General features: G+C 43.8%; 1 protein-coding gene across 4 annotated transcripts in view; it reads left to right on the forward strand.

The window, feature by feature from the left end:
• The first annotated feature begins 744 nt into the window (after nt 1-744).
• Nucleotides 745-16,082, forward strand: part of NFE2L2 (NFE2 like bZIP transcription factor 2) — a 44,706-nt gene continuing 29,368 nt past the window's right edge. For 2 of the 4 annotated variants that reach the window (XM_003406202.4, XM_010602802.3), the window contains exon 1: nt 745-911. In XM_003406202.4, coding sequence (XP_003406250.2) covers nt 867-911 — 45 coding nt within the window. In that variant the 5' untranslated portion in view covers nt 745-866. Of the gene's footprint in view, nt 912-960; nt 2,075-16,082 lie in introns of those variants that run through there. The other 2 variants (XM_064286964.1, XM_010602801.3) reach the window with 2 other exon arrangements.

Below are 16,082 nucleotides of genomic sequence, written 5' to 3' on the forward strand. Positions count from 1 at the left end.
TCTTTGGTGGACAATATTGACCATTCTGAACAAATGAGACCTCTCCATTTGACCTTGGCGATGTGACCCCAGCGAGAGTGCGAGCGCGTGGGAGTAAATGGAGGGCGTTCAGGGTGACTGTGAGCACGAGTTCCCGGCGCGGTTCCCATGTCCCCTGGGAAGGGCCGACTGGGCCCAGCCCGGAAGAGAACCGAGGGCGAAAGGGCAGTTTGTGGTGTGCACACTGTGGGTCCAAGCCTGTTGCTCCCGCCCCCGGGCTGGCGCCACCCTTGAGCGGTGAGTGAGATAAGCCCGGACAAGGTTCTGCAACTTCAGATCCGGGAGGCGCACCTCCGATATCCGCGCCTTTGCCTAGTCTCCGGGCGTGTTTGTTCCAAGTGTTTAAACTGTCTCAAAGCGCCCGAACCCGAAAGACCCTCTGCAAACAACTCTTTTATCTGTCGGGCGGAGGGCGCTGGTTTTATTTGCGAGGGAAGGCCAGTTGAGCGCGAGGACCGCGGAGCTAAAGGACCCCTCTTCTCTGCATCCCGCCTTCCCGCCTGCGGCCTCCCACTGGGCCCCCCAGTCCGCCGCCCTCCGCGCCCCCGGACCGCAAGCTTCTTGCGTCAGCCGGGGCGGAGGTGGGGGATTTTCCGCTGCTCTGCTCGCGCGGCCAGCGGGAGAAGGAAGGGCCCGTGCTCTTGCCCCGCCCTCGCAGGGCGGGAGGCGGAGCGGGGCAAGAGCACCGCCGGCGACTCCGGTCGGGTTGCCCAGCAGCGAGTGCCGGGGAGCCGGGAGGAGCCGCTGCCAGTGCCGCCCTGTCCGCACTTCGGCAGCCGGGACAGGGCCGCCGTCGGGGAGCCCCAGCGCACAGTCCCCAGCTCAACATGATGGATCTGGAGCTGCCGTCGCCGGAACTACCGTCCCAGCAGGTGCCGTCCCGATCTTCCGAGACCCGCGGTGGCTCCAGGACTGGGGCAGGGTCGTCAGGGGACCGCGGCCCGCTCCTCCTCCAGTCTGTGGCCAGAGTCGGAACTGCAGCGGCCGCGGACTGGAGCCGCTGCGCGTGCGCTGGAGCCGGCGGAGAGGAGGAGCGGGGACCCTAGGGGCCGGGATGGGTGTGGGGACGAGGCCGGGTGGCCAGACCGACTACGAGCCCGCGGCCCCCGAGGGGCACTGTGGGGAGAGTTTCTAAGCTGCCCCCGCGCGGGTGGGGCAGAGAACGTCACCGGCCGCACCCTGGCCGCCGAAGCTGGCACCGGGGAGCCCAAGCCGGCTCCCGGGGTGTGAGGGACGCTGAGGCGGCAGAGCAGGAGGGGGCGGACGGCCGCAGTCGGAGCCGGTCCGACCCGGCCCTTCCGCTGCTGCGCGGTTCCCCCGCCTAGGAAAAGGAGCGGGCAAAAATGTGCCTAGTCACGGGGCTGCTCTCGGGGGAGCTGAGGTCTTCGCTGGGGTGCGTTCCAGAGCCCCTCCTCTGTCGCTGCCCCTCCCCGGGTCCTGCGACCTCCGCGCCGAGGGCCTTTGCGGGGCTTGCAGACCCCACCAGGCCGTCTATGGGTTCTCGGTTACGAAATAATCAGCTGTCAATCCATGAAATCACTCTTTGGTCAGCCTTGAGCTAGAAAGCCCAGCCCCCAGGGGAGGGAGGAAGTCCTGACGGCCCGTCGTGCTTGGAGCCTCGACGTGCGGCTGCCGGGCCGAGGGAGAGGTTGGGGCTCGTGGACCTTGGGCCGGACCCGGCAGCCCCTCGAGGGAGGTGGGAGAGAGGGCAGCGGACACTGAAGTCGGAGTGCGCGGCGCCCGGGGCTTCCCTTTCCGGACGAGGTGCCTCCCGGTGTTGCACGCCGCGTGCGTGGCCTCGGCCGCCTCAGCCTCCGTGACAGTGGCCGGTTGGTTGTCACGGCGGCCCTCGGTTGGCCCTTTCCTGCTTATAGCGTGCAAACCTCGCCGCGCCGGGGCCAAGGGACAAGTTGGAGCTGTTGATCTGTTGCGCAATCGTTATTTTCCCCAGAGCGGCTTTGTCTTTGGATTTAGCGTTTCAGAATTGCAATTCCAAAATGTGTAAGGCAGGATATTCTGTTCTGTGCTGTCAAGGGTAAGAGTTTCGACTGTAGATTAGAATTTCTACTGCTTTTAGGCTGCTATTCAGTTATTTGCTTTCAGCTATTATTCTCCCTTGGGTGCTTACATATTTTTCCTTTTTTGTTTAAGGATTTGCCTCAGTTTCTTACCATGTTGCCTTTTTTTTTTTTTTTGCAAGGGCAGAGGGTGGGACACTTGTGTTTCATAATGCTTTGCTCACAAGTTCTGTAAATTGTCGTAAAAGTGAAAACAAGTTTCTCTTTAAACTTTGTGGGAAAATTTAAAGGAATACGTATTTATATTTGCAGAATTTTTTGTGTGTGTAATTGGGTTTTTAGAAAAATATTTGGTTTAAGGAAATGTGTTACATGATAAAAAAGTAATAGTAAATGTGTTTATGCTTGGAAATGTGAAATTTTAGGCTGACCCTGAAGATCTAATGTAAGCTTTCAAGTTTTTGACGATGATTCATTGTGCTGTTTTTTTTTTTAAGTTGTTTGTGTTGAGCTTCCCCCAGTACTGATTGGGATTGTATCCTCCAGGTTCCCACCAGTAGGAAGAAGTAAAATCCTTCCTATTTAGATGCTGTTCATTAGTAGTCTGTAGGAGCTCTTGTTTGTCCAAGGGATATATGAGCTAATGGACTTTAGTTTTCCTAAATTCAGGAATTGTAGTCGAAAGTCCTCTCTTATTTTTAAATTTTTTTCCTTTATTGTGAACTTTAACATTCCGTATATGAAAGTGCATAAAGCGCATGTACTGCTTTCCCCTTTAAAGTGAATTTTTCAGTTATGTTTGATAAAATTGCTGCTTTTCCATCTTTGTAATTATAAATCAGTTTGCATATTTGAAGACTGTGAAAAGTAAATGGAGTTAAATTTTAGAATGGATTTCATGTCTATAGCTATGAAGTAAATTCATGCAAATTACAATTTGTAGTCCAGAAAGATTTAAACAGAGTCAAAAGTGGATTCTGACCTTTTGTCAGAGAAACTCCAGGTGTGAAGTCATACTGGGGATGCAGTCTTTCACTCTCTGTATAAGAGAAGGTGTTAACAGGACTTATAGCTCTATTATATAGCTCTATTAGAGGAAGGATCCATCCATTACTCTTTTCAAGGGTGTCTTGGAGAAATGAAGTACTTTTGTAGATGAGGGATGGAGTTGATCTTGGACTAGACCAATAAGGCTATTTTTAAAAGTCAAACACAAAGAAGAAAACGGGCCTCTCATCTCCTGAATTAATGTTAAGCAAAGAACGACTTGACTTTTTAGATATGTGAAAAATCTCTGAGATTGTTCAAGCAGCATGTAGGAGGATAAATGCATAACTCAGTCTTTCTGCATTAAAAATAACTTAGGCCATTATAAACTCTTTCTTGCAAACTTGAGTTCTTCTAAACAATGTAGGGGAGAAAAAAATAAACAAACAAAAAACCCGTCTTTCTTTAGGATTACCAGGAATAGTTGAAAGTCCAATACATTACTTTTCCTAGTATTTATTTTTATTCAGGATGAATTATACTTACAAAGATGTATGTGAAAAGGAACTGTCTGTGGTCTACAAGCATATTCCGCCCCCCGCCCCAGGAATTTCCTCTGTCCTGAAAAAACATATTTAAAGAAGGTATTTTTTTTTATTGCATAAATATAAATAATACTTCTTTAATTTCTTCTTGAACCTCGGTTAACGTTTCAGTGTAAACTCTTGGTTGCAGAAAGAATTTGGCACTACGATGATAATAGTTAAGTTATTGGGCATTACCATGATGCCAGGCAGTGTGATAATTGCTTCTCATGCATAAGTTCACAGTAACTCCATGGGAATACAGTTATCTCAGATTTCCAGGTGAGGAAAGGGACAGAAAGGGAGAGAGGCCTGCTTAAAGTGACCCAGCTTATTGAGTGGCAGAGGTAGAATTTAAATGTAGGCAGTCTGTCTCCAAACCAAAAACCCATTGTCGTTGAGTTGATTCCAACTCATAGCAACCCTATAGGACAGAGTAGAACTGCTCTTTAAGGTTTCCAAGGAGCACCTGGTGGATTTGAACTGCCGAACTTTTTGGTTAACAGCTGTAGCTCTTAACCACTGCACTATCAGGGTTTCCAGTCTGTCACCTGTGGCTCTTAATCACTTCAGAACTGGACCGTGCCTTGTTGTGTGCCATCAAGTAGATTCTGACTCATAGTGACCACCCTATAGAACAGGGTAGAACTACTCCGTAGGGTTTCCTAGGCTGTAATCTTTATAGGACCAGATCACCAGGTCTTTTCTCCCTCAGAGCTGCTGGTGGGTTCAAACCACCGACCTTTCAGTTAGCAACTGAGTGTTCAACCACTGCACCCCCATGACTCCTTGACCATGCCTTAAAAAGTGGATAAATTGAGAAAAACTGGGGGGAGGAGATACAGGAATTAAAAAGATTAATGTCTGCACCTTTTTCCAGTTACGAAGAAATTCGATAACTGGGTATGTGATGGAGGAGGTAGGCCTTGTTAGATAATACGGCTTGTCAGTGGAATTACCACACGTAGTCCTTCTAAGGAAGATATAGAGGCCTAACTGGATTTAATTTAGGGAGGCAGGACCATTTCTTAATATAATAATAGTTTTTTAAATGTCTGGAATTCAGCACTGTCCGATATTGCTTCACATTTTCCAGGGGCCATTTTTCTTTTCTTAATTAAATGTCCTAGTTACTGGCGTTTTTGTTTATCTTTGTTCGCCTTGTTAGTTGGTACGTTCTCCTATTCCATTGGCTCTTTTCATTTTGAAGTAGTAATCTAAGATAAGTTTGGTAGTGAGGATATGGTGAAGAGTAGAACAAACTAAACCAAACCCATTGCGGTAGAATTGATTCCAGCTGAAAGCAACCCTGTGTGTTACAGAGTGTAACTGCTTCATAGGGTTTTCTTGGCTGTGATCTTTATGGGAGGAATCCCTGGGTAATGCATACGGTTGGTTAAGTGCTCGATTACTAGCTGAAAGCTTGGTGGCTGGAACCCACCCAGAGGCACCTTGGAAGAAGGGCCTGGCCATCTGCTTCCAAAAGCTCACAGCCTATGAAGCAGTTCTACTCTGCACCCATGGGGTCACCATGAGCTGAAATCAACTCGATGGCAACTAACAAAATCAACAATCTTTATGGAAGCAGATGGCCAGGCCTTTCTTTTTTGGCACCACTGGGTGGGTTCGAACAGCCAACCTTTGGGTTAGTAGTCAAGCACAAACTAGGTTAAACCAGGTTGAAGGAAAGTGGGTGGAATGGGAAGAATTTGAGTTGAATACAGCTAGCAGAAACCTGTTGGCTCAAATTAAACACTAATCCCCTGTTTTGGCACTTCTCAGTTGAAGCAAGTTATAAGGGCTCAAGTCTATCAAATTGAAGCTTATTGGGTTTTTGAGAATAGTACATTTCAAAATTAAATACTTTATTTCTTAGTCCTTATCATTGAACAGTTTGTATTCAGAATTATTGTTTTATTTGTCTGAGTTAAGTATGCTACAGGACATTTAGGATCCAATGGATGAGTTGATCCAGGGTTTTTAGATAAATGCCTGGCTGAGCCACTTCTGAAAGTTTTTTGAAATTTGTTGCACAATAGGATGTAGAACAAATTTACTAAATGGAATATTTAACCTGCTTCTTTTCATCCGTGGCTGTAGAGATGTATGTTGACGTGTACCGTAAGATAGGGAATAGAGTTTATATTTTGATCGTTTGGTATCTAGCAGTTGTTGAAATTGCATTACCACCTGCTTTTAACAAAACCTTCACTATTTATTAGAAGGGTTTTATGATATATACTGAGACTTCCTCACCTGATAACAGTTTCTTTTCTGGAAATGAAAGCACAAATATGTTCAAGAGTATCATACTTATACTCCCATTCAGTATTGGAAGAATGTGGATGGTGTTCTTACATTCACCTCCCTCCCCCCACCCCACCCCCCAAAAGAACAAAACTTGTTACTAGACTGCTAAACAAAATCCTACGCCACCTAAAGCAGGAGTTTTCTACGTGTCAGCCATTGTCGCAGTAACTATTAGTATTAAGAATATTAGGAACTCTAAAGGTGGAAAGCACTCTTAACTAGTTGTTTTCATGATATGTGTATTATAATACCTGTGTGTTTTGAAGTTAGTAGTTGAAAGTCCGTGTGTGTATGTTCATGTGTGCACACTTGGAGTTTATTTGGCTCAAACTCTGGTACTAGTAAAGACCAATCCAGAGCATATGAAGAGTTTAGAGCACCAAGTCCATCTTTCAAAGGCCCTGTTGATATTTGACTCTTTAGAGTCTTTATAATCCATCAGCAGCCTGTATTCTGAAGGATTGAAAAAATTCCCTTGACAATGCTGAGTAGTCATTTCTTTTTCACAAGCTTGGAAATTGAGACTTGGGGGCAGTAGCATTGGCAGTACACTGACGAGATCTAAACTCTCCATTGCTTTTTAACATTGAAGAAGAAAAAATGATTGGGGTAAGAAATGAAAAATACCGGGTCACTTTAGCTTTGATACTTCCTTCTGAGTCTATAATTTTATATTTTGTATTACTGAGGCCAGTCTCTCTAATTGCCTTTTAAAATCTTTATTGCTATTTAGCATTAGAGCATTTTTTCACCATCCCCAAAAGAAATGCCATACTCTGTTAACAGTTAACGTCCAGCCTTCAGCCCTAGACAACCACTAATCCACTTTATGTCTCTAGATTTGCCTATTCTGGACGTTTCATATAAATGGAATCATACAATATGTTGTCTTTTATGACTGACTTCTTTCACTTAGCATAATGTTCTCAAGTTTCATCCATGTAGTAGCATAAGTCAGTACTTACTATGTTAAAACCTATGAAAGACTGAACCTGTGTAAGGCAAAAACCTGTCAGAGAAGGGAAACTCAAACACTTTCCACTAAAACAGGTAGTAGAAAAGTGGTAAGAGTGCAGGCACCCTGTCAAAGACAGAAAACTTGTGAGACCTGGGGAAAACAAGGCAGTCCAGTTTTGAGTTCTGGCTCTCACAGGTTTCACTGTATTGATTTAGAAAATCTAGTAAGGGTGTCTTACCTAAATCATGTAAGGATGTATTTTTTTTTTTTTAATAATTTTTATTGTGCTTTAAGTGAAAGTTTACAAATCAAGTCAGTCTGTCACACAAAAAGTAAGGATGTATTTTTATGTTTGGCTGCTGACTTTCACAACTTTAAGAGTAACACCTACATCTGGGAACTGTGTTTCAAGGTGTCAGGCGCATGTCTCAAATTCAGCAAATATAACTTGAGGTCTTTAATTCCTTTGGAGATTTGGGAAATAACTTTGTGTTCAAAAGGCGTTTCCCCGAGTGAGTCGTAGATTTTTTCCATGTCTTGTTAGGAATGTAGACTGATAATCTGCAACCTAGATTACTTGGGAATAACATAGAAAAGGCAGCAATGACAGAATGCACAGAATGTTCTAGATAGGTGTGCTAGACCCCTGTTCCTCTGAGGCCAACTTTGTTTTCAAGCTAGACAAAGCCTGGAGGCTAGGAAAGAAGACTGACTAGGAAGCTCTGGGCTCTGCACTAACTTCCCTGTAACTTAATTCCCTGCATTCCTAGGTCTCATTAGCTTTCTCCATTAAAAACCAAAACCAAAAAAACCTGTTGGTAGTGAGTTGATTCTGGCTCATAGCTTTTTCATAGCTACCCTATACAACAGAAAGAACTGTTCCACAAGATTTCCGAGGCTATAATCTGTACGGGAGTCCTGGTGACGCAGTGGCTAAAGTGTTTGGCCTCTAACCAAAAGTTTGGTAGTTCGAACCCTCTGGCCACTTCACGAGAGAAAGATGTGGCAGTTTGCTTCTGTAAAGATTTTGTTGGAGTTGCTAGGTGCCATCGAGTCAGTTCCACCTGATAGCAACCCTGTGTAGAACAGAACGAAACACTGCCCGGGCCTGCGCCATCCTCACAGTCATTCTATGTTTGAGCCCATTATTGCAGATACCGTGTCAGTCCATCTCATCAAGGGTCTTCCTGCTTTTCGTTGACCTTCTACTTTACCAAGCACGATGTCCTTGTCCAGGGACCGAACCTCCTGATAACATGTCCCAAGTATGTGAGAAGAAGTCTTGCCATCCTCACTTCTAAAGAGCATTCTGGCTGTACTTCTTGCAAGACAGATTTATTCATTCTTCTGGCAGTCCATGGTATATTTAGTATTCTTTGCCAACACCATAATTCAAAGGCATCAATTCTTCGGTCTTCCTTATTCATTGTCCAGCATTCGTATGCACGTGAGGCGATTGAAAATACCATGGCTTGGGTCAGGTGCATCTTAATCCTCAAAGTGACATCTTTGCTTTTTAACACTTTAAAGAGGTCTTTTGCAGCGGGATTGCCCAATGTGTTATGTAATTTGATATCTTGACTGCTGCTTCCATGGGTGTTGATCATGGATCCAAGTAAAATCCTTAACAACATCAGACTTTTTTTCATTTATCATGATGTTGCTTATTGGTCCAGTTGTAGGGATCTTTATTTTTTTTATGTGAGGTGTAATCTATACTGAAGGCTGTAGTCTTTGATCTTCATCAGTAAGTGCTTCAAAGTCCTCTTAACTTTCAGCAAGCAAGATTGTGTCATCTGGATAATGCCGGTTACTATTGAGTCTGCTAATACTGATGCTGCATTCTTCATACAGCCCACCTTCTGGGCTTGTCAGTGGAATTACCACACGTAGTCCTTCTAAGGAAGATATAGAGGCCTAACTGGATTTAATTTAGGGAGGCAGGACCATTTCTTAATATAATAATAGTTTTTTAAATGTCTGGAATTCAGCACTGTCCGATATTGCTTCACATTTTCCAGGGGCCATTTTTCTTAATTAAATGTCCTAGTTACTGGCGTTTTTGTTTATCTTTGTTTGCCTTGTTAGTTGGTACGTTCTCCTATTCCATTGGCTCTTTTCATTTTGAAGTAGTAATCTAAGATAAGTTTGGTAGTGAGGATATGGTGAAGAGTAGAACAAACTAAACCAGCTTCTGGGATGATTTGCTGAGCATACAGATTGAATAAGTATGGTGAAAGGTTACAACCCTGACACACACCTTTCCTTATTTTAAACCTCTCAGTATCCCCTTGTGCTGTTTGAATGACTGCCTCTTGGGCTATGTATAGGTTCCTCATGTGCCCAATTAAGTGTTCTGGAATTGCCATTCTTTGCAATGTTATCCATAATTTGTTATGATCTACACAGTTGAATGCCTTTGCATAGTTAATAAAACACAGGTAACATCTTTCTGGTATTGTCTGCTTTCATCCAAAATCCATCCGACATCAGCAGTGATATCTGTGGTTCATGTCCTCTTCTGAATCCAGCTTGAATTTCTGGCAGTTCCCTGTCCATGTACTGTGCAACCACTTTTGAATGACCTTCAGCAAAATTTTACTTGCATGTGATATTAATGATATTGTTCAATTCTGTTGGATCACCTTTCTTACAAATATGGATGTCTTCCAGTTGGTTGGCCAGGTAGCTGTCTTCCAAATTTCTTGGCATAGACGAGTGAGCGCTTCCAGCACTGCATCCCTTTGTCAAAACATCTCAGTTGATATTCTGTCAATTCTTGGAGCCTTGCATTTTGCCCACTGCCTTCAGTGCGGCTTGGACTTTTCTTCCTTCAGTACCATTGAATCTCAGTCATATGCTGCCTTCTGAAATGGTTGAATTCTGTTTGGTATAGTGATTCTGTGCATTCCTTCTATCTGCTTTTGAAACTTTCTGTGTTGTTCAGTATTTTGCCAATAGAATTGTTCAGTATTGCAACTCGAGGTTTGAATTTTTTCTTCCGTTCTTTCAGCTTGAGAAATGCCAAGCAGGAGAAAGATGTGGCAGTCTGCATCCGTAAAGATTGACAACCTCGGAAACCTCATGCGGCTGATCTACTCTGTCCTGCAGGGTTGCTGTGAGTCAGAATTGTCTTGATGGAAGTAGGTTTGGTTTGGTTTGGAATTTTTATGGAAGCAGACGGCCACATTTTTCTCCCGTGGAATGGCTGATGGGTTCAAACCACCAACCTTTCAGTTAGCTGAGTGCCTAACCACTGCACCAGCCCAAACCAAACCAGTTGCCATTGAGTTGATCCCAACTTATAGTGACCTTATAGGACAGAACAGAACTGACCCATTGGGTTTCCAAGGCTGTAACTTTTAGGGAAGCAAAATGCCACATCTTTGTTCTGCGGAGTGGCTGGTGGGTTCGAACTGCCGACCTGTGGTTAGCAGCCAAGTGCTTAACCACTGTGCCACCAGGGCTCTGTAACCATTGTGTCACCAGCCCTAAAAACAAAGCATTCAAATCTTGAAGGGGTCTTTTAGTGACTTAATTTTTTGGTTCTCTACACCTGCCTGATAAAGTCCAACTTTATATCCTGACCACCAAATCAAAAACCAAACCAGTTGCCATGGAGTTGATTCTGACTCATGGTGATCCCATGTGTTTCTGAAGAGAGCTGTGCTCCATATGGTTTTAATGGCTGTGATCTTGCGGAAGTAGATCACCAGGCCTTTTCTTCCAGGGTGCCTCTGGGTAGATTCAAGCCTCCAACCTTTTGGCTAGCAGATGAGTACTTAACTGCTTATGCCACCCAGGGACACCATATCCCGACCACAGTGGTTACTATTTGTACTTAACTGTAGGGTTTTCTGGTTTACAAATTTGAATACGGGGCTAGCTTCCAGACTTTTGCAGGATATATGTGTGTCTGTCTGTCTCATAAAAAACAGTAGTCTCGCTTAAGAGACTTGAGGGTGTGGTGGGGGGCCCCTCTGAAGCTGGCTTAGCTCCTGTCCTATAGACCTGCCTGGCAAACAAGGTGGGAACAGGTTCAGGAGGGAGTGGGCACCTCCTTCCCCACCCCGGTCTGCCCACCCAGTGTTGTCAGGTAAAGCATATGTGGCCCCACTCAGACCTGCCCCTACCCTCACTCCTTTGGAAACTGCATGCTTTTCTAACTCAAGTCTTGAGTAGTTTGGAATTCTGTTGTATTAAGATTTAAAAACAATGTCTTATTCATTTACTTGTTCTGAATGATATACATAATATGAGTTTATTTACCTCAAAACAGAAGAGTTTCAGTGTTAACATTTAGGCTACATGCAGTGCATACTTGTTGGTATTTTACTGAATCATTTCATCCATTAGACGGCCTTTCCCTTCTTTATAAGAATGTAGCCAGCATTCAGAGTGGGTTGTACCCATCTCTCACCCCCTTTTGTCTGTGGGAGAGAACGGAACTGACCATTGGGACAGTATTGACTGTGTACCTAGGTGACCTGCTTATAAAGGGTATAGAATTTTGCTTTATTTCAGACCTGATGGTCTTTTGTCTGCTCAGGCTCAGTACAAAATTATAATATTTCACGTGAATACAGAAACCCAACCTAGTCCCAGCCTAAGGGATTACAATAGAGGGAAAACTAAACACAGTGACATGTTGCCTTCTGGGAACAGAAGAGACACAGATATGATACATGGTGCTAGCATGGTGCTACTTCTTCAGGAGGCTGAGGGTCAACTAAGAGCCTGTGTGTTTTCTTTGTTTTGCGGTACTGGAACCAGGGAGCCTTGCTGCTGTGTTTAGTGTGTTGAAGAACTAAGAATTTTTCATCTAAAACAAACAAAAACTTTTTAAACCATTAAGATACTGGTGTAAAAAGCACTAAAAAAGTTTTAAAAAAACTATCATTTTTTACTTGCCATAGGAAAAATTGTCAGTTTCTTTAAGAAGTTGTTTTATTCTTGGTGATTTTCAATGACGAATAATTGAAAAACCAACCCCAAAGGACTGCAATAGGGCTGGTGTACTTTGTGCTAGCTGGGAAAAGCCGCCAGAAGCCAGTTGGGCGTGGAGCCTAGAAACAAAGGGGCAGGATGGGGGATGGATATAGAAGCCACAGGCAAATGACCACCATGGTCACAGAGCTGGCAAGCTGGTGAGCACTGGAGCCAGAATTGGAGCCTCTTTTGCTATCAAAGTCCTTCCACCTTTCTGTAAACCACTATCTCCTTTTTAGAAATCTCAGGCCTGGTGATTTGTCTTAGGGACACATATCACTCCTGCTTTTGAGAGTGAATGTGTTGTGTAGCAGCATGGGATTCACATGTTGCCCCATTTGCAGAAGGAATGAGACCACAACGATGACTTTATTCTGATTTTCACAGAACATTTGATAGTTACATATTCCTTTTAGTTAATGGAGCTCACATATATAATGATAGGCTAATTTAATAATGTAATCCTAGGAATTCCTCCAAAGAGTGGGGTGTAAATGGCTCCATCAGGGGAGTTCCTGATTTAGGTGAGTATTCCTGTCGTTGGTAGGTTCTGTGTACTCCCTAGAGCTGCCCGTTTGGATGCCAGGGTAGGATCGGTTTTATATGGATACATGTGGTGTTAATGAAAGACTAGGGTCTCGGGATTTTGAATTTAGGGTTCAGAAAGGAGGAGAGAGGCATTTTAGACAGAGCTGGGGAAACCTCAGCTCTCACTGATCCTGATAAATAAAGCCTTATCTCCCCAGAGAAATGTGGGTAGCAGTGACTCCCAGAGATAGAAACTCATTCATCTCACTTCCTTTTGCACCTGCCAGACTCTTGGAAGTCTGGGGCTCAGGAAGTATACAGCTCTTGCCCTGTGCCCCACATTTCCAAAGTTCACTTGATAACAGTACAATTGTGCTATAAAGCTTCAATGATGATTGTGTGTGCGCTGGAGAAAATAAAAACGGAGAAAGAGGAAACAATTAGTCTTTCATTTCAGCTCGTGTTACCGACTCACTTCTTAAGTTTTGAAGAGAACTGAACTAGCCTTTTGGTGTCACAAGACATCTAAATACAAACCGAAAAAACAAAACCCATTGTCATCAAGCCGATTCTGACTTACAGAGACCCTATAGGACAGAGTAGCACTGCCCCGTAGAGTTTCCAAGGAGCAGCTGGTGGATTCAAACTGCTGGCCTTTGGGTTAACAGCCAAGCTCTTAACCATTGTGCAGCCAGGGCCCCAAATACAAACAGAACTGTTAATTTCATGGAAGAAAAGGGTAAAGAAACTTAAGATTTACTGAAAACCTGCTCTACTGTGGTAGACCCTTGGCATGTTCCCTTACTTAATTTGACAATCTAGGGCTATGATCTCCATTTTACAAATGAAAAAAACTCATTCATGGAGGTTAAATAACTTGTCCAGGGCCATACTACCTGCAAGTGTAGAACAGAGATAAATTTTGAATGTCTGTAACCCCTATTCTCTCCCATCTCTCCCTCCCTCCTTCCTTCCTGTCATTTTTTATGTTTCTCTTTCCTCCCTCCTCCTTCTTTTCCCTCTCGCCCTTTTCCCCCTTCCCTTCTTCCCTAATGACTGTGGTCATTTTGCTAGATGTTAAAGGCAGACACCTTTACAAAGATTAATAAGTCAGGATCCTTACCTCAAGAAGCTCCCCTTGTTTATCAAAGAGGGTACATTGGCTGGGCTTCTCTGGTGCGGAGGACAGTCATTAATGCCCCATGTCTTGGTGACAGCCAGAATGCTGCCCACCCCAAATATAATTCCAAATGCTCCTGGGTGGTGGTGCCATCCCCAGTGGACTACTGTGATACACAGACTTCTAGAGATAATTTGAAGCCAGGGTATTACTGTTGACCTTGTTCTTTGCAGGGAGGCCCACAATGTCCCCAGATGGCAGCCTGTTTACATCTTTCATTCTAAACTGAAAGAGGTTAATGGAAGAGAGATCATGGAAAGTGATGAAAGCTCTAGAAACCAGAGGGACCAGGTACATTTCATTTACTCAGGTGGTCTAGGCCAGTTCCCTTAACAGAGAGCAACATTATTTGATGCATTCATTGTTGCTGCTAATATTTGCCATTTCTCAGGCCTCCAGCTGCAAGGAAATTGGTCCCAAAAAGATAAACATTATTACTAGTTTTTTAAAAATTTCAAGGAGATGAAGTTAAAAGTTATTTGCCATACCTCTCTGGGTCTTCACTGCCTTTTCTTCTGGGTATTTATTGATGAAGTCTGAAGGCTGAAGTAAGAGAGTAAGGGCAACTGGAGAATAGCTGAAGAGGTTGACATATGATAGTAATAGCTTGATGCTTTAGAAAAAAGTCTAGAAAATGGAGGGAAAGTGAGGCTGCCCACTTCCTTGTCCTTTTTTTGACAGTTAGCCTGGGGGAAATAACTACTACTCTCTAAGAAAATCAACTTAATCAACATTTATATTAATTGTTATATTATCCAGATGGCAAAATTCTTTAATGGATATTTAAGGATACTATCACATTCCTCTTCCTAAAAATCAGTTTTATTGTTAACTGGAAGGTGGGTATGTGCTCATAGTTCTTAAGATAAAATATTTTTTATACAGTGCCCAGTGATTAATTTTGAAGTATTGTTAGTGTGAGTTAGGTTAAATAATTTTCCTATGATGAGTAGTTGGATCTTAAGTGATAAAAACATGATACTTTTTGTTATCTAAGTAATTAGAACTCTTTAACCCCAGTCACCTTAGATAATACGATGAAAATACTGAATTCTGAACCTGAATACTGTACACTTATCCATTCAACAGATATTTATTAGGTGTCTATATAAGCTCGGGAGCTTTCAAGACATGAAGTTGTTTTAATCTTCTAAGATGGCAGCACAGGTGCTGTTCTCCTTGAAGGACATTTGTTTTTCAGATTTGTCTCCTAATTAACCAATCCCTTTGCTCTTTATAAGGTATGTTCCATTATATCAAAATTAATAGAAATTAGTTTACACCTTTGTCTCCTTGGCTTCAGATATGAGTTCTAGGGTTGTTGTTGCTGTGTGCCACTGAGTCAATTCTGACACATAGCGACACTATATGACAGTAGAACTGCCCCATAGTGTTCCCTAGGCTGTAATCTTTACAGGAGCAGATTGCCAGGTCTTTTCTCCTATAGAGCCGGTGATGGGTTCGAACTGCCAACCTTTTGGTTAGCAGCCAAATGCTTAACCATTGCGCTACCAGAGCCCCTTCTCCTTTAGGGTGGGCACTGTAATTTGTTCTTTTTTGTAAGACTATTATCTAGCCCTATGCTTGGTTGGTGCTTACTTTGTAGGAGCTCAGTAAATGTGAGAGTGAGTCAGTAATGGTGCTCAAGGAGATCAGTATTTAATAGAAGAAGCACCTCAGAAGACTGGCCTGGCGATCTGCTTCTGAAAACCCCGTGGAGCAGTCCTGCTCTGTACACGTGGGGTAACCATGAGTTGGAATCGACTTAACAACAACTAACAATACTGTGTGATATGTGACAGTACCCAGGAGAAAATGTCATTTCCAACTGGGGTGTTCGGAGAAGGCATCCTGGAGGAGGTGGCATTTTAACTGGTAGGATTTGGATTGGCCTTGGCTTCAGTTGGAAGCCCAAGAAATGGTGCAGGCATGAGCTGGACTGTTGCAGAGTGCTGAGTCGATAGGGCTGAAAAGGTTAACTTGGGGCTGGACATAGAGGGCCTTTAGTGCCTGTTGGAAGTGTTTCAGTTTTATGCAAGACATCTGGAAACCACAGAAGGTTTTGGAAAGGGAAAGCCCAGGAGCTGTAGGAAGTTGTTGTAGAGGGCGAATGGGAAGAAGGACAAGTTAGAAGCAGGGAGAAAGTGAGGGGGCTCCTGCTGTAGTGTGGGGGTGAGTGGTGGTGTGATGGCTTCGTAGGTGTGGCATCAGCACACGTATTAAGGATCTGTAATTATAACCCTAAGTTATACCTCTGTCGGCCATTTAGAAAGAAATTTTAAAAAGTGGATTTCCTGCCTCTGTTGGCCCCACCATGAAAACATTTGTGCTCAAGCTAATACATTTGTATGTTTTAACAAAACTCATCTACCAGTGTTTTCATTACACTGATGAGAGCAGAGAAAAAAAGCCAGCGAAAAGTTGCTGTTTTGCTTTACGGGTAAATTCTTTACTTCCCCAAGGTGGCACAGAGGGCGTTCTTTCTTGTT

Source organism: Loxodonta africana, chromosome 6 (assembly GCF_030014295.1).
Source record: "Loxodonta africana isolate mLoxAfr1 chromosome 6, mLoxAfr1.hap2, whole genome shotgun sequence".
Lineage (NCBI taxonomy): Eukaryota > Metazoa > Chordata > Mammalia > Proboscidea > Elephantidae > Loxodonta > Loxodonta africana.